General features: G+C 47.6%; 1 protein-coding gene across 1 annotated transcript in view; it reads left to right on the forward strand.

Moving 5' to 3' along the window:
* LOC143028381 (cubilin) overlaps positions 1-15,670 on the forward strand; it is a 120,664-nt gene extending 104,994 nt beyond the window's left edge. The window contains exon 3 of the mRNA XM_076190365.1: positions 10,078-15,670. Within this exon, the coding sequence (XP_076046480.1) occupies positions 10,078-12,324 (2,247 nt within the window). The 3' untranslated portion in view covers positions 12,325-15,670. The remainder of the gene's footprint in view (positions 1-10,077) is intronic.
* The last annotated feature ends 2,717 nt before the right edge of the window (positions 15,671-18,387 follow it).

Genomic DNA, 18,387 nt, shown 5'->3' on the forward strand with positions numbered 1-18,387 from the left:
CGGCGGCGGCGGCGGCCAGGGCAAACGCGGCAGTAGGATCGATGCTGCACCTCCTCCTTCTCCTCCTCCTACTTCTCTTCCTCCTCCTCCTCCTCTTCCTACTCTTCCTCCTCTTCCTACTCCTCCTCCTCTTCCTACTCCTCTTCCTTCTCCTCCATCTCTTTCCTCTCCTCCTCCTGTTTCTAATCCTCCTCTCCTCTTCTTCCAGCTCTTCTTCCTCCTATTCCAAAAGATATTTCCTTCCCTCTCCTTATAATCCCTTTTTCTTCGTTTTCTTCCATTACATCTTCATCTTCCCTCTGTTTCTCCTACTCTTCGTCCTTCTTTTCCTCTGTGGCCTCCTGCTCCTCCTCTTCCTCCTCCTCCTCCTCCTCCTCCTCCTCCTCCCATTGTCCTTTGTCCTGAATATCTTGCAACACCTGCTGGCTTATGCAGCTGTCCGCACCTGTCCTCTTCACCTATCCTATTCCTCCTCCTCCTCCTCCTCCTTCTTCTCCTCCGTTCCTCCATCCCCTCCTTATTCCCTCCACATACTATTTCATTTTCCCTCGCAGCCTTATTTAAATTTTCCTCAATATCACCCCTATTCTTCCTCCTTATCTTCTTTCTCTTCTTCCTTCTCCTCAAGTTCCTTTAACTTCCTTCACTCTATCTCAATGGTTGTTTCTCTTCCTCCTTTTCTTCTTTCATCTTCTCCCTCCTACTTTCTTCTCTCCCCTTTTTGTTTGTTTAATACGGTCAACTTTCTTTAATTCTTCCCCTTCACTCCATTCTTCCCTCCCTCTTTCCCCTCTCTCTTCTCCCTTCCCTTCCCTTCCTCCCTCCCTATTTCCCCTCTTTTCCTTTAAAAATAATGTGTGGGGAGAGTTTGCTTTTCTTTACTACAAGTTCTTCAACTGCGCAAGACCACCGCGCAATTTGCGCAGTGCCATTGCCCAAACTGCGCAAGCCTCCTCTTCTCCGGTTTACCTGTGACATCCACAAATTGCGCAGTGGTACCAACGTGCGCAGTGGTCCCACCTTGCGCTGTGTCGGTTATCTGTGGCAGCACAGCAACTTTAAAGGCCAAAAGCCCCCAGGGACCGGAAGGGCACTTAGTGCCACCGGTACTTCAAGTAACCCCGTAGGGAAAGAGAGAGGAAGGGAGAGAGAGAGATAGAGAGAGAGAGAGATTTTTCTCTTTCCTCACCCTTGGCACTCAGATAAATGATTTTGGGTGTCGGAACACATATTCTGTTTTCACCTCCGCTACTGCTCTCCCCTCCCGGTCCCTTCCTCCCCTCACATTTATTTTTCTTTCCTTCCTCTCTCTTTTTTTTCGTAAGTGACACGGAGAAAGAATTTCCCTCGTAATGATGGCGATATTATAACTTTCATCGCATTGTTGTTTTGGCAGTAAGATAATTCCAAACCGGACTAATGACGACAATAATTGAAGGGAAATAATCAGGGACGATAAAAAGAAATCGAGCTTCGTATTGACGTTATCAGTGAAGTGTCGACATTTTCTGTTGTCGCCATTATCTCGATTGAGGTCATTATGAGATCCGTTGGGACCTTTTCATTGTTCATTTGTTTGCCTGTGTCGCAATAAATTTACATTTTTTTGTTGCTGTCTTTGTGGAAAAACCTGCAAGAAAGTTAAATGAATTAGAGGATGAATAAATAAATGGATCTTGCGCGCTGGAAGGCCAAAAACTTACCTTCATTTGATTCCACAGTTGTCCTCAGTTTTAATGACGTTCGTTAGTCCTTTTCCAGAAAATTCACGTTTTCTGTTTTCATTAGCGTGAACGCCGTCATCTAACGATTATATTTTTCTTCTTGGCACATTCCACTTCTGCCCAAGGAAGAGATAATTAAATTTCAATATAAGAATAACCGCATCTTCTCCTTAAGAACCATCTTGGATGGAGTAACTAACTCCCCACCACAATGAGAGTACAACCAGATGATTTAGGATCTAGAGAAGGGTTAGGTGTTCTCGTACGGTATGGAGACCGAGGGAGGGAGAGGGGGGGAGGAGGAGCCATGTCAAGCTCATGACGTCATGAAAAAGAACAAGCCAATAACGGTGGGAGGAATGGTCACGAGATGCTGCTCAGCTGTTATTGACGAAAGGTTCCTGCCCGGGGAAGGGAGTCTCTGACTGACTTCGTACAGGAACAGGAACCTGCCCAGGTCACACCAGGTCAGTATGGTACCAGAGCGCATAGGGAGGGAAGGAGAAGGAAGGAAGGAAGGAGGGAAGGGAGGGAAAAGAAAATGAATAATTGAAGCCCCTGAGGCGGCGGCAGCAGCAGCAGCAGGCAGGAGAAGGGGAGGAGTACCTCGGGTTCTCAGAGGAACCTGTTCAAGTCTCGCCTGCTGCCCCCGATCTCTCTTCACAGTCGATGGTGGGAGGACCTTCGCCAGGACTAGGTGGTAGGGGAGTTAGTGGAGGTGTCTGTGTGTGCTTGGGGGGTGGGGCAGGGGGACTAAGCAAAGAACAGAGAGGTTTAAACGAAGCTAATTTCTTCAGGATTGTAAAAGAGAGAGAGAGAGAGAGAGAGAGAGAGAGAGACTCTGTTCAGAATGCAAGGCAGGTCACCGTGAGGGGGATGGCACCAAAGACGCATATATGGATCTGTTCAAAGGGGCAACAGGTCCGACCCCTCTCCCCCCCCTCCCTCTCCTCCTCTACTCCTGCCCTCTTTATCCTCCATTGCCTCTTCTTCCCTCTCCACCGTCTCCCCACTCCTGTAACCCTTCCCCCCTTCCACTCCCACCACCGCTGAATATGCAAACACACTGATACATTCTTCTGTCTTGTATGTTGATCTAATATAGTGTTTACTCGTCTTAAAGCACACACACACATTTACACACACACAAACACACACACACACAGACATTTACACACACACATTTACGCACACACACATTTACACACACGCACACACGTACACACACACGTACACACACACACACATTTACACGCACACGCACACACTAAAGCCCCACTAACGCTCCTTTTCCGGTGCCCGGGGGCGAAATAGTTTGAGAGGAAAAGAGAAAATGAGTTAAAAAGAATTGGGTTTCAGAGCGAGAGAGGATACTGGGGAAAGGACGGGGAATAGTAGGTGAGTAGTCGAAGGGATGGCTAGACTGAAGCTTGTGACTTCAGGCCGCGGAAGTATAGGTACGAAAAAAAAAATCTCCTCCGTTCTTGAAGCTGAGAGTGGGCTACGAAAGGAATGGGGGGTCTTCCTCGTTGGCTGACACAGTGAGAGAAGGGGCCTTGTGACTGGGAGAGCACACAGGCGCGGTGTGCTTTGACGCTTTGTCTTTGTTTACACGACGCTGCTGCAATCAGGTGACTGGAGGAAGGAAGCCAAAAGCGCAGGAGGCACCAGGGCCGACAACAGCCTCCTTTCCCTTCACCCCAACGTCATTTGAGCTGGCACCAAACGATGCTCATCAGCTGGGAAGCGGATTCCAGGCGGAACAGATTCCTGACCGAAGGAGGGCCAGTTCTGTCCACAATCCGTCCCTTGGTTGAGCAAGATCGTTTGTCGCTGGCCACAAAACAAAAAGTCGATGTCATGTCGCCATGATGAAGGTGTTATACGAGACAAAGCTGGGGAGGTGGGCGAGAGAGGGGGCTACACAAGAATGCTTACGTTCGCATCTTCAGACAAAATGTATTTCTTCCTTCTCTTCGGTCTCTTTTCCAGGTCCGTTTCCAGTAAGAGAAACAGAAAGAGAGAGAGAGAGAGAGAAAATATGTGTGTGTGTGCGTTTAGGTGCGCGCATGTATGTTTACATACGGGTATGTTTGCGCGTGCGCGCCTGTCCTCTTACCCACCCCGACCCCCAAATAATTGTCAGATACCCCTGACCGACCCCCCTCTCCCCCCACTCCCTATGCAGCCGCCCTATGACAGCGCTCCACCATTGGAAAGACCCTATTAATCGTTCCCAGGACCACATCCTACTACAGGAGCCCAGCCGCGTCCTCTTTGCAAATAGCAGACAATAAGCAGACCTCTTGTGCACTTGTAAACAAATCGATGGGAAGGTACATTCAAACGGTGACGTAACAGTATAGAAACACATTTGTCTGGCAAACCATGTCGCACGGGAATAGGAAACGCAGTCACAGATATGTACATGCGCACACGCGCGCGCGCGCGCACTCACACGCACACACACAAACGCACACATTCACACACACGTACACATTCATACACACGCATACACACACAATCATACATACACACACACACACACACACACAATCATACATACACACACACACACACACACACACACACACACACACACACATGCGTGCCTGTGTTCGCTCGTGTAAGGGAAGAGTGACGGAGAAAAATATTTATGGTTCAAAGCATACAAGTATTCAAGAAGAATATGAATGTGGGTTAAGCCAAGCCTTAGAGGTGAAGTCCCAACACCACACAAGCACATGTACACGTAGTCTACTTCTGCAAGCGTGTGTGTGTGTGTTTGTTCGTTTGTTTCTTTTTCGTGCATCAAGCCAACGGTGCGTGCAACAAAGCTTAACCTTTTAGGATAGTTGCAGATACTCATGATTAGTTTTTCTTCTTATTATCATTTTTCCCTCAGCGTAAAACTGTCGCCCCAAAGGAGGTTTTTATTTTCTAATTTTTTTTTTTTTTCATTTCCCTCGCTCACTCATTTTTAAACTATCAACATTTTATTTGCCCCCCCCACCTTTTTTTTCTGCAATGCTCCAGTAAAGACTGCTAAAGCCACTGCATTGACCGGCCCACCAACACAGCAGCCTAAAGTTGCTGTGTTGGAGCCGAACATGACAGTACTTCCTTTCTCGTGGTGCGTAGGTTAGTCCAGTGGGCATTTCGTAGCTCCACCGCCTCGTCCACCACGTCACCTTAACAACATCCCTTCACACCCAACGGGTCTGATAGTGACGTCAGGATTGAACCTAGATGAGGGAGAGGGAGTGTTGGAGGTGTTATGGGGAATGGGGGGGGGGATGCCTTCCGCTCGCCTCACAGCATCCCCCTCCCCCCCAACCGCTTCTCTCCACCTGCAATGATTTAAAAGCAAACATTACGTTTGGTTGGTTCGCAGACTCCGTCCGTAGCCGACCCGACCACATTTGCATAGACATAGCATACATTAGCAGTCTTTCATTTACGATATATTATGGCATAAGGGATCGTAGGAATAGCAGTGGTGGTGGTGGTCGGTCGCGGGGAGGATGGGGGGGAGGGTGCGAGATGATTACGAGCCACATCCGCCACCACAACACCACCCTCCACATCATCATCATCATCATCATCACCGTCATCATCATCACCCTCAGCGGCTCCCCACGCTGGGAACGTTGATCCGCCCTCAACATTGGCAAGGCTTGTTTATATAGGTGTGTGTGTGTGGTAATGTTCATTTCAAGCTTGATATGCGGGGCGTCCCGAGCGGAGTGGTATTTACTGGGCTTTGCGGAACAATTGCCTAGGCTTGCCGAGGATCGAACAAGTCCACATGAGGCCGACATACACATGACGTCATTACCGTTTATACCCACTGCAGCAGCATGGAGACAAGAATAATTTCCCCCACAGTGATAATAATCGAGATAGAGGGAGATTGCGGGTTTTGATGTGTATCTCTCCACTCGCTGTGTCTATTTTGTGCCTACGCGCGACATGACGTCACCGGGCGCATGCGCAATTGAGGTATCGCTTCACATGAAGACGAGGAAGGAGACATGGGCGTTGAAACTACTATTCGCATGAAGGGGAAAGAGGGGGAGAAGAATAGACCAGAAATGAATAGGAGAGGGTAAGAACAAAGAGATGGAGTGGGCAGCAGACGAGAAGTGCGATTAAACGTAATACTCGAAGGAGGAGACAGACAGACAGAGAGTCAGAGAGAGAGAGAGGGAGGGAGTGAGAAAGGGACTCGCTAAACGACTCTCAAACCCAGAAGCACGTCTCCTGCTGTGGCCACTGCACTGGCCACTAGCCCGCTTCCATGCAGGGAGGAGGAGGAGGAGGAGGAGGAAGGAGGGAAGGGAGGGAGGCAACGTGAGGACCGAGGGAGTGATTGGGAGTCGGGAGGGAGGGAGGGAGGGAGGGGGCATTCAAAGGAAGGGGACATGAAAGAGGATTTCTTTTTCTTTTTCTTTCTTTCTTTTTTCATTCCTGTGCTTCGTAGGGTCGGGGCGAGGAGTCGAAATCAGCGGCAGATTTTGAGAGAGCCAGATGGAGGTAGAGAGCGCTGAGCGAGAGGAGGGGAGGGGAGAGGGAGAGGAGAGGAGGTGAGAGAGCCCCGGATTGGGTGGAATTGGGCCTCTCTTGTTAGTTCTGACCACCAGCCAGCCAGCCAGCCAGCCAGCCCAGTACAGTCCCACTCGTGATCTAACTCTTTCTTCTTCTTTTCCTCCTCCTCCTCGTCCTCCTCCTCTTCTACTTCCTTCCTTCCTTCCTTCCTTCTCTTCGTCCTTTTCTTACTCCCACTACTCCTCATACTTTTCCTCTTCCTCCTCCTCCTCCTCCTCCTCCTCTCCCTGCTGCTGCTGCCGACCTTGTTTCTCTCGCCCCCAGCCCTTGTTCTTCTTGGCCCCAGCCCTTGTCTGAACAGAGATCCGGCAGCCTACCTATGGAGTCAGTCAGCTCGGCCTTCAGTCTACCGCCAGATGCCAGGCTGAGCCAAGGTAGCCTGAGCGCTCAGGGCACAAGGGTAGCCTGAGCTAAATGACCTCAACCTAAGTCCAAGATATGTGTGACACTATCGTCACATGCTTCCCGGTAGATACTACCGGAGGGACCCATTCTGGTACCAATGAGTATAGAGTCATGCAACCCCATACCGGAGACCCACAATGTGTACTAGGGAGTACCGGTACCACAGTCTGTCGCTTTGTACCGGGTTCCTACTCCTAGTCTCCTCTTTGGGTATCAAGGAGCTGTATGGAATAGCTCAGCGGAGACCAGAGTCGAAAGAAAAGTGTCATTCGGTAAGGAAAGCGGTGGTAATTCGGATGAGGAAAACAGGCCCCCCATCCCCCCTCCCCTTTTCCCCTCTCTCCCCGCGTTCATCACTCCTCCCTCCACATCTTTATCCTCCTCTCATATATATAATACATCCCCTCCAACTTTTTCTCTTTATCAACTCGATCATCTTCACCGTTTTGCTCTCTCTTTCTCTCTTTTATCCGCTTGAAACTGCCTGTAACCTCTACACGTTAGTCTCTCTTTTTTCTCTTTTCATTTTCGAACCGCACCGTTTATTCGACTACTAAGGATGATTGTAGTGAGTTCTGTTCAAAGAGTGTTTCTACTGCGGAGTGTATGCGAACACATGTACGTTCTTCCATTAATTTCAGCTCTTCATTTTACCACAAAATTGTCTCTTGTTTCCTCTACCATCTTCTTTTTACTGACGTATTCATTTTTCTAACAATCGCTTCATCTCTCCCCCCCTCTCTCTCTCTCTCTCTCTCTCTATATATATATATATATATATATATATATATATATATGCATGTATGTATGCATGTATATGTGTGTGTGTAGTGCAGAATTGAGACTAAAGGGCTCCAATCTAGCGGGAAAGCGGGGAGGGAGCAAATTGAAAAATTGGTGTTGAAATCAGAAGAAAATCGTTGTGAACTATGAAAGCAAAAGGGACGGTTGGCGGAGGAAAAGGAGAAGAACGAGTGGGAGGGATACGTTACGAAAGTATAAATGTGGAAAGAAAAGACAACGCAGAATGAAATGTAGAACATGGAAAATGTCAGAACCGAGGAATGAATATGTGAAGCATCCTAGCTGAGAGCCTCTTTCTTTCCCCGAATCCCGGGATCAGTAAGGGGGATAACGCGGGACTGGCTATCTACGCCTTATCGTCAGAGTTTGTCGAGCGACTGGAATCACCTATTCGTTGTGGCCGTTGTCATCACACGGGTTCTAAGGAGGTCAAGGGAAGGCGACGAACGGTGCCCCCCCCTGCAACCACCTTCAACACAAGATAACAAAGAAAGCAATGCCAGACGATGAATTTGCAGAATGTTAAAAGCACCAAGAGTCATTCATTTCATATATTTTTCCCTCTGCCTCTGCCCAGACGCAAGGCCGGGCGAGATTAGATTTCGACGAGGGCTTGATGTAAACAGGGAAACAAAGAAAGCGGGAACCTGTGCACGAAGGAAAATGGACGGCATCGAAAAGAGCACTGGAGGACTGCTGGTGCCTCTGCGCTGGGGTGAAGAAAGGAAAGAGGAGGACGAAGGGAGAGAGGGAGGGAGAGAAGGATTACCAACCAACCAGGGCGAGTGAGAAAAGTGCTTGAACTCTTGTTGGTGAAGAAAAAGCGGGCGGGAGAGATGGACCGGCGTTCGACGTCATTTGTTGGTCGTTTTTCGGTGTTCGCACGTCTGGAAGACGACTTGGCCTCACTTGTTCCAGTTGGCGCCAAATGAGGCGTGACCCCCTCACGGCCAACTTTAAGGAAATGTCCTTTTCTACAATAATTGCACAATTGTTTCATAGTTTTCAAGTCTCGTTGATGATGCATTTATGATATCCTATGTTATGGTTGGCATTGTAAAGAAGACCTCGTACACCGTGACTGAGTGCATCGTTGTAACGTAAACAAATCTGAACCAGGAAGAGTCGCCCTGGGCGAGGGAAAGAGGCACCGAGAGAAACGGATAAAAGAGGGAAGCGAATTGGGAGCAAGGGACAAGAAGGTCCCACGGGAGTTGCTAACTCAATTTGGGGAAGCCAGCACGATGTGCCATTTGCTGACATCGGCCGGAAAAGTGTCGCCCTAAACTTGTTGCACTCGCACCTGCCACCCGTAGCAAGCAAGTCGTGCAGCATTTTCCTCCCCTGTTGTCCCCAAGTGAGCTAAATGCAGGCCTGCCAACCATTCCGCACGGAAATTTCGTTTTATTGGTGCGCCTTGCGCTATGGCCTCTTATAACGTTGCTGTTGTCCCATCTAGGTCGTGTTAGTGTAGTACCGCTATAGTTTTATCATTTTTATTTATTTATTTGTTTTTTGTTTTATCGTCATCACGTGTCTGCCACATGCGGTTTTTTTTTTTCATCGCTTTTCTCATTCCAATTTTCATTAGCGTCATTCGTCTTGCCACTACCCCTTAATTCGATCGTCCATAAATTGCTGCGGGCGTCAAAGACGTCCTAACGAGGTTAGCTGTAGAAACATGTCGCTGTAAAGGGGTTCGCGTCGTGCCTGATGCTGGGGAAAGCGCGCTCATATGTAATTGGCGCTTCAACGTTAATTTCGAAGCTAACGTTCCCATATTGACTTCATCAAATCACATATTCAGGATTGATGGAGACTTTGATCTATTTTTTTCCATTCCGTAGGCAGGAAGAACATGTGTTTAATGCTGTGAAGGGAGGTACGTAATTAGTAATGCCTCATAAATTAATGGCGTTGGATAAATTCGTACGTGTTCGAATAGGAAAAAATGCGTTGGTTGTATTTACAGTGGTCGCTAAATAAGTCAGGTGCATGAGCTAAAATTCTACTGACGTGCTTTTCAACATGAAAAAAATATAAAAGATTAAAAGAGAAAGAGAGAGAGAGAGAGAGAGAGAAATGGAAAGAATTCGGCTGTAATCCCAGTTGAAATTGATTGCTTTCGTACGGTTGCTTCTGTTTCAGCCGTCGGTCGGTGTATTAGTAAACAGTGACCCACACAGACTCCATCCATATATTGCCCTGCAAACTTTTATTTATTCCACCATATTGGACGGCGGATCAAACCACCGGATCCACATACACGGTGGAAATAGTAACAAACGACAGGCTCATAAATATAACTTTAAGTCGATATTTTGTTCAAATGATATAATTTAACTATTATGGTGAGAGTATTATTGTTAGCATATCATGTTCTAATAGTTGACAACGGTTTTGTTGTTATATAATATTGAGAAGATAGATGATATTGTTACACTAATTAGTTTTAGTGCTTGTATTAAAATTACTGTTACTAGTTTTGCTGTGGACAAGTCCAGCAGGTCCTTCATATTTTCTTTTTCTTTGGCAGATCATGGACGGCAACGCGCAGACAGAAGTCTCCAACCGGAAGAACCTGGGCAAGTTTTGCGGAGAGACGGAGCAAGTCCGCACTTTCATCTCGGAGACCTCCTTTGTCAAAGTGATCTTCAACGTCCAGAACTTCACTGATGAGACCTACCTGAGCTTCGACTCTCGAGTGGAGCAGCAGAAGGAAGTGTACGGCCGCTTCGGCCCTAACCCGGTGCTGTACCCCTACAGGAGAGGAGAGGCCGTCCCAGGGACTTACTGTGAAAGAATCTTCTCGGACTGCAAGCTCCAGTCCTGCTTCGTTCAGTCCCCCGGCTACCCCAGCGTGTACCCGCGGAACCTCCACTGCAAGTACTACCTGAACACACGGATGCCCTTCATCAAGCTGTACATCCAGAACGAGGAGTTCAACATCGACGGCCAGAGGTGCGAGAACCCGATGATGTGCCCCATGAGACCCATCAGCACGGACTGCCCCTACGACTTCATCCGCGTCTACGACGGCAAGAAGGAGGACTCGCCCCTGATCGGCACCTTCTGCGGGATGGGTCGCTTCCCGCACTCCATCATCGGCTCTGGCCAGGACATCATGGTAGAGTTTGTCTCCTCCGAGGCGGGGCCTTTCCTCAACACGGGTTTCCACTTCAACGTGGGCAACTGGCCTGGCCAGGTCGAGTCCACGGGGTCACGGAATGGTAAGTGCGACTGGGTCTTCACCAGCGACACCGTCGAGCGAGGTCAAGAATCGATCTTCCTCTCCCTGGCCCACTGGTACCCCCCAGGCACCTCCTGTTCGTACCTGATCCGGGGCCGCCCGGACGAGATTGTCAGGATGTACTTCCCCTCCTTCCGGGTACGCCCCATCGAAGCACCCATCCGCCCCTACGACGGTGACTGTGGCGAGACACTGATCATCTACGATTCGGAGCGAGAGGACGACTCCAAGATCATGAAGATGTTCTGCGACACCTTCTCCCGCCCACTCGAGAAACACGACTTTATCTCCACTGGCAACGCCATGTTCGTCAAGTTCGAGAGCCGGACGGGTAGCTATGACGGTTCCTCCCTCTACTACTGGGCCCAGTACGACTTCTTCAATAACACTCACTTCGGGAAACCGGTGGAGGACACTCTCTGTGATGAAGTCTACGAATCCTACATCAAGCCGGAAGGACGGTTCAGCTCGCCCCTCAACACACTGCTCTTCAAGAACAATGAGGACATCCGGTGCAAGTACCACTTCAAGGCTCCCCGCTACCAATACCGGCGAATCATCATCAACATCAACAGTACCAACTTCAAACACAGTGAGGAACCGTGCCTGGACTGTATCACGGACAAAGTGGACAAGCTCCTCATCAGGGACCCCTTCAGGAATGGCACCGACATCTGTATCTGTGACAATTGGGTCTACGGCTCCAGCCTGCCCACCACCATCGTCTCCAACGGCCCTTCCCTTGATGTCATCATGCACATCGACCATCGTCACGCTATGCAGAACTATTTCAAATCCTCCAGTTTCATCTTTGAGGGCTCTTACAAATTCATTCACAGTCCCATCTGCGGGCCTACGGTCATCCCCGCGGCCTCTGAGGGTAACATTGTCTACCCGAAGTACGAACCCTACGTCTACGGCGGCTACGGTGAGGACGTCCACTGTATCTGGGAGCTGAGGGTAAAGAAGGACGCGGATGTCTGGCTCTACCTCGACGAGCTGGACTTCTCCCTCAACGACTGCAGTATCGAGGTCATCGAGGTCTTCCTTCCCAATAAACAGAAACCTATGTTTACTGTCTGCGAGAAGTCTTCCAAGGAGAACATCAAGTCCAACATCATTAAGGCCAAGGACCTTCAAGAAGGCTCCATCATCATCCACTTCCGGTCCTCCGCCCCTGGACACTCGAACTTCAAGCTGACGTGGACCGAACTCTACGAGCTGCCCAAGAACAGCGACGGCACCGTCATGACCTCGAAGCTGTCTGCGCCAGGAGACTGCAAGTTTATCTGCCCAGGGCAGTCGGCCTGCATCCACGAGGACCTCAGGTGTAACGGAGTACAGAACTGCCCAGGGAACAACACCGGAGAACTCCACGACGAGTCGCCAGAGATGTGCTACGCTATGACAGGGTCCACCTTTAACTGGCTAGCGGTCAGTCTTGGAGCCGCAGGTGGCGCGGCTCTGGCTCTCTGCGTAGTCATCCTAATTTGCCGCAACTGCCGCAAGCGAGCTGAAGATAACGGCTACTGAGACGAGGAGAATGTTAGTAACAACAATCGGGTCAACAATAACCTTTCACTGAAAAAACGAATCAAACTTTTGAGCGGCAGGAAGTCTAGCGACCACGAGGTCTACGTTTAGCGCCCACCCCCGTGTGGGGTGAGCAAACTGGGAGGTCGTAGCGTCCCCTATGCAATGTTAGCGACCGGGAAGTCTAGCGTTCAGTGCCTCCTCGTGCGAGGCAAGCGACCCAAAGATCCTCTGAGGGGGTCTGAGGGTCGTCACGGCGAGGCCGCGTCACCAAGACGTGTGCATGGTTCGGAGTATCGGAAGCGCAAGGTTACGTTACTTGCTATAAGGAAAAAAAACAAAATAAAATACATAAAAAAAGAGGGAGGAGAGAGTGTGTGAGTGAAAAGCGAGGGAACCTTGTTTCCCTCAACTACACGTTTCTTTGTACAAACTTGAGCGAGAAGACTCAGTGAAGTAAATTCTTTGATATTTTTCATCTGATTTGTGATCTGTGTGCCAATCGCATTTATATTTTCATATATACACATATATATAATATACATACATATAAATATATAAATAGTGCTGCTCTCCGAGTGAAAGAGGAAAAAAACGTCGTACCTGAGGTATAGAAACATTGAGAGCTTCTTCATTTCACCGCGTTTGTTTCGAAGAGTTACCAGGATATCCTCAGCCAAGGAAGGTTCGAATCAAAAGGACATGCTTGGGGCATCACTCGGGGTGGCTATCAACCCTCCACCCCACCCTTCTCCATGTCAGGGTGTAGGAGGAGTTCCCGCTGCCCGAAGCACCGGCCAAGCTTCTGAAGAAGGAATCACCGTGACCATATGTATGATGTGAATGAGTTTGCTGGTAGGACGGCTGGGCCGCCAAAGACAGCTTTCTGTGCTATTCTGTAAAATTGAATCCTGCAGAAAAGGGTTTCCTCTATTTTTATGTTCACTGGTTTTGTTGTTGTTGTTACGAGACCGGGTGTAAACTGGTCGGAAGATTCTGTATATGCAAAAGCCTGAGGTGTCACGGTGTAGGAAAAGAAGAGGATCGCCTTGGCTGAAGGAAGTTGGTCACGGACGTGGCGACCTCGTCAGCTCGTTATACCAACCCAGCAATCCTGAACCCTCACCAGGAGGATTCCGAAGGATCCGGAGAGTAAATGTTCCGGGAAAGAAAAGAAAGTAACGGATTTGACCAAAGAGAGTTCGGTGTCAAACTCAGGAAAAGTGTCGGCGTCTGGAGTGCAGGCTTCCCCCGAGACTTGTCCGAAGTTCTCCACCCCTGAGTCCAAGAGGGAGGATCACATAGTCTACCCGCCCGCAGGGATCAATTGCTCCCTCTCCTATGGGTGGAGGGAGGAGTTTCAAGTCGCCGTGACCCTTGCTTACCTGGATTCTTGGGAAAGTTCCTCGATGAGACCAGATTGGAGAACCAAGAGGAACAAGACGAGCGGGAGGGGGGATGTCTTGCGCCGCACTCTTAACATGGAAGGAAGGAAGGTGGACGGAGAGGGAACCAGATCCTTGATAGTGCTCGAGAAGGGGTTATGGGGTTATGGCACCGTTTCCAGTGACGTCACTGCCTAGGTTCTGCACATTTGGCACTCGTGAACGCTCTTCTGGAAAAAAAAATCTTAAAGAAGCAAAAGTCAGTCCTCGATCTCTGTTCGAAAACGAAGTGCTGTAGGGAAGACTCCTGTTCAGCCCAGGCAACAGATAATCATTCCCAAGGAAAACAAAAGAAAGCTTACTGACTTGAGAAATATTATATTTGATTATGATAAAGGAATACAAGAGCCATGAGGAGAAGTTCTGTATGTGTTGTCGAGCAGAGCAGCTGAATGTGTGATATTGATTCATAGTGTGGACCCGGGTGAACAGCATGATGATAATTATAATGATAAATATGGACGGAGGAAGGACGGGGAGTAGTGATGGGATGGTGATGGTGACGAGAAAGCAATAGATGAAGCAATAACGATGGTGTTCAGCACGCTAAGGGGAACAACCACAACCACGTGTGCAACGGAGAGTGGTCAACCACACAAGTAAATCAGATTGGACATTCACAATCACGTAGCCGTCATGATAATCGCAATAAGTACCATAAGGACACAGACATTGTTCATCATCATCATCATCGTAGTTGCACTACAGAAACTGGTCATATATATAACGTAATTGGGTCTTGTGAGCCTCGTTCAGAAGGCGTCGTCGTCCACGGCTGAGGTCTTCTTACTAAAACGAAAACGAGGGAAGGGAGATATTATTATAGCTTATGTTGAGTTTATAAATCATTTGGTTGTTGACATTGAGAAGTCTATCCACAGAGTTAGGACTAACATAGATGTATATAAGTATAGATGTACGCTGAAAAAGGGGGAAATCGGCTTATCAGTTTGCCAAGTTGAAGGAGGAAGGAAGGAAGGAAGGAAGGTGGCTGTTGGGTTGGGGTTACGGGGTGTTTCCTTACGATGAAAAGATAGAAGTTAAAAAAAATGTTTTAGCTAAGTGCATTAGACGAGAAACTAGCCAAGATAACGTTACACGACGCTTTTTAGCCAGCGCTGATCAGCTTTTTCATCTTTAGCTTTGTACATAGTCTTGACTGTTCTGACGTACTCCAACCCCGTTTTCTCCACGCTTCTCATTCTAGGCTCGTCGACCGTGCGTTGGGCGAGCCTCCCCCATAGATCAAACAAAGTCTTGCCTGCCTTGTGGGTATTGTTTGTTCATTTATTACACTATGCACCATGGGAAGAGTTGGTAATTTTTCAAGTGTTACGAATATGTCTGTACGTAAGCGACTACATAAATATCCACACGCGTGCGCGTGTGGATATTTATGTGTGTACGCATATGTACGTGTGTTTGCTTATATGCGTGTATACATGGGTTTGTACATGGGTGGTACGCACGTATGTATATTGATATGTATAAATATGTTTGTGCATGTAAATACATATGTACATATGTATGTATGTATCTGTCTCTATGTACACATGCGTGTGTGTGTAAAGAAAACGACATGTATACAATACACCTTTAAGTTCCTATTGTTTATAATATGTGAGTGAGGCCGAGATGATTATGTATTCCAATGCATACATACGTATAACTGTACATGTATTTCATATCAATACTGTAGAATAGGGCGACTTGGAGCGGCTTGCCCGTGGTGTTCACTTTTGTATGAAGGATGAGAGAGTGAGTGGAAGGAATGAGGGTTTGTAAGAGCGAGAGTGATATAATAAAATACCGGGTCTTCCGGACTGTGGGAGGCCAGAACTTCCGGCTAAGCCGGAAAATCATTTTAGATATCATTATAATATAGTTTCCTATGAAAGAAACCAGAGTTTTATTTCGTTTTTTTCCTTTCCGCCACGAAGTGTGTCCATGTGTCCATGGGTCTTGGCTGAAGGAACTGAATGCAGAGAAGCTGACAGCATACAACAGAGGTAGATGGGCACAAGAGAACAAGAAAAAAAAAAGAACAATACAATTTTTTCAAGAACTGAGGCAAAAAAAAATAAAAACTACACAAATAAATAGAAATAATATACGACACGAAACAAGGTAAAGACAAATAAAAAAGACAATAGAGAATCGAAGATAAGAACAAGAAAAAAAATCATGACAAAGTGTAATCTTTACCTGTCGTGGTATTACTTGAAGCTGAATAAAATTGTTTGGCGTTAGTTCTATGACGACCGAGAAGAATTAATCGAGGTAGTTTAATTGAACTATAAACTCTTGGTCATCAGGACTAAGCCTCGCCCAACCTGATCCTAACCAAATCCAGTTTGACCTAACTTAACCTAAAGGCCCATTCCTCTGCTCACCCTCTAAACCTAACCTACATAACAAAGCACTAACCTAAACTAAAAAAAAATTTAGCCTACCCAAACTAACCGAACCCAGTAATACCTAAACCAATCTAACCCAAACTAACTCAACCTAGGCTAGTCAAACCTAATCTAATCTAACCCAACCAAACTTAACCTAACTTAATATAAACTAAACTAACGAAACCTAGCCTAACCTAAACCAAACCTATCCTAAACTAATTAAACCTACCCTAGCCAAACCCACTCTATCCTAACCCAACCAGACATAAACCAACATAACTTACACTAACCTAATATTAAAGCTAGACAACCCAACTCCAACCTCGCCCAAGCGATAGTGTCCGAGGTTGAGATGATGCCTGCATATCCTCTTCACCGACAGACCTCTTCTTCTCAAAAGTTCTTCGGGAAGGAAGAGATCGTCCCAAGCAGCATCCCTTTGATGATTTTCACATCAGGCGGGGGAGGACCACGCTGTCTGCCACAAGACACGAAAAGAATTATGCTACGAACAAAAGCCTCTTCAGAGGTGAATAAATTCTCTGAATCCTTTTTACCTGAACTCCGAAGTGGTTTCTGACCCTCTGATGCTTAGTGCTCTCTTCTTTTATGTTCCAAAGTCTCTATTACCTAAGGCCTTCACTTGAGGCCCTCGATGGGTTCTTGAAGCTCCCCTTCTGTTTTCTACCCGAGCTCAAGATGGCGATGCGGATTTCAGGGACCACCGGGCTTTGGGGATCTGCCGCTCCTGTCTGCTTTCCAGCCGGGAGGAAGGGAATGGAAAAGATAAGAATGTTCCCTTCACATCTCAGAGACGAAAGAATCGCCGCTAACTATATGTGAGCACGCCATATTTCACCTAAAGCGCTGGTGGCGTCATCGGAAGCGTGCTGGTCTCGCATTCGCTTAGGTGTAGGTTCGAATCTCGCACCCCTCTCTGATTGCCAGCATTGACTCTTACCTGTACCAGCAGTCTCCAAAGTGCATAACTGGGCAATGGTGACTGCTTTGGCCGTAACTACTCAGCGCCTTACCTTCCTCGTGTTTGATCAATATTGCTGTCGGTATGGCGTTTTTGGCAAAACCTATCCTCACCTAACCTAACCTATCCACACCTAACCTAACCTAACCAACCTAACCTCAGCTAACCAAACCTACCTGACCTCAACTAACCTAACCTAACCTCACCTAACCTAACCTAACCTCATCTAGCCTAACCTAACCGAAGGGCTCGGGGAAATAAGCCTACACAGTGACGGCTTTATCGTCGTCTCCGTCGTCTCCAGCTGCCAGGGAGACCAATGAAATAGACAGAATAAAGACTACAAGTGCCACCGCTACATACTTTCTATTCTTTTTCTATGATGGCGTGTGACGATATGCTTCCCAATCCGTGCGTGTCCTTTCATTCTTTTCAAATTAAATTAACCAAGTTTTGATTCTCAGACGTCGACCGTGTAATTGGTTCTTCCGCAACGCCTGGGCGAAGAGAAACTCTCTCTCTCTCTCTCTCTCTCTCTCTCTCTCTCTCTCTCTCTCTCTCTTATTCTGTCTGTCTGTCTGTCTCCTGGCGTCTTTGTGTTACTCTTCGTCTAAACTTTTTTCCTTTTCCGGAGCGACAAATGATCAAAGGCAAGTTGGTCCCTCTGGTGCGCATTCTACGAATACGATTAAACTTTTAATTAGACTAAGTTTGAAAGTAATTTTACGGTCATCCTCTTACAATGGAATGTTTCATACTTTCTTCTCCTTTTTTTAATCCAACAATGGCTAACAACCTTCGAAGCGATAAAGAAGTAAAAAAGGCAATGATAAAAGGCAACTATAAACAACAAAGGAAATAACAAAAACATAGAGAAATGATACATAAATAAAAAAAAAATCAAGCGACTGAGACGGAGGCCAGTCTTCGAGAATTTTTGAGTTTTGAGTTTCTCGTGAAGAACAGAAACGTCTTCCGGTGGCCAAAATAAGTGTGTAGAAGAAGACTCTTCCTCCGGAAATCTTTATCTAGATCTCCAGATCTAGTGTAGTGTGTTGGTGGCGTCACCAGAAGCATGCTGGTCTCGTATTCGCTTAGTCGTGGGTTCGAATCCCGCGCTTCTTTCCGATTCCCAGCAGTGACTGTTCGTTGCCTGCTTCTAACCGTCCCCGAAGCGTATTTGCAATATGGGGCAAAGGTGACGGCTTCGGCCGCAGCTACTCAGCGCCTCCTGGCG

The sequence above is a fragment of the Oratosquilla oratoria genome, chromosome 9, assembly GCF_046742065.1.
Source record: "Oratosquilla oratoria isolate Oo_2021 chromosome 9, ASM4674206v1, whole genome shotgun sequence".
Lineage (NCBI taxonomy): Eukaryota > Metazoa > Arthropoda > Malacostraca > Stomatopoda > Squillidae > Oratosquilla > Oratosquilla oratoria.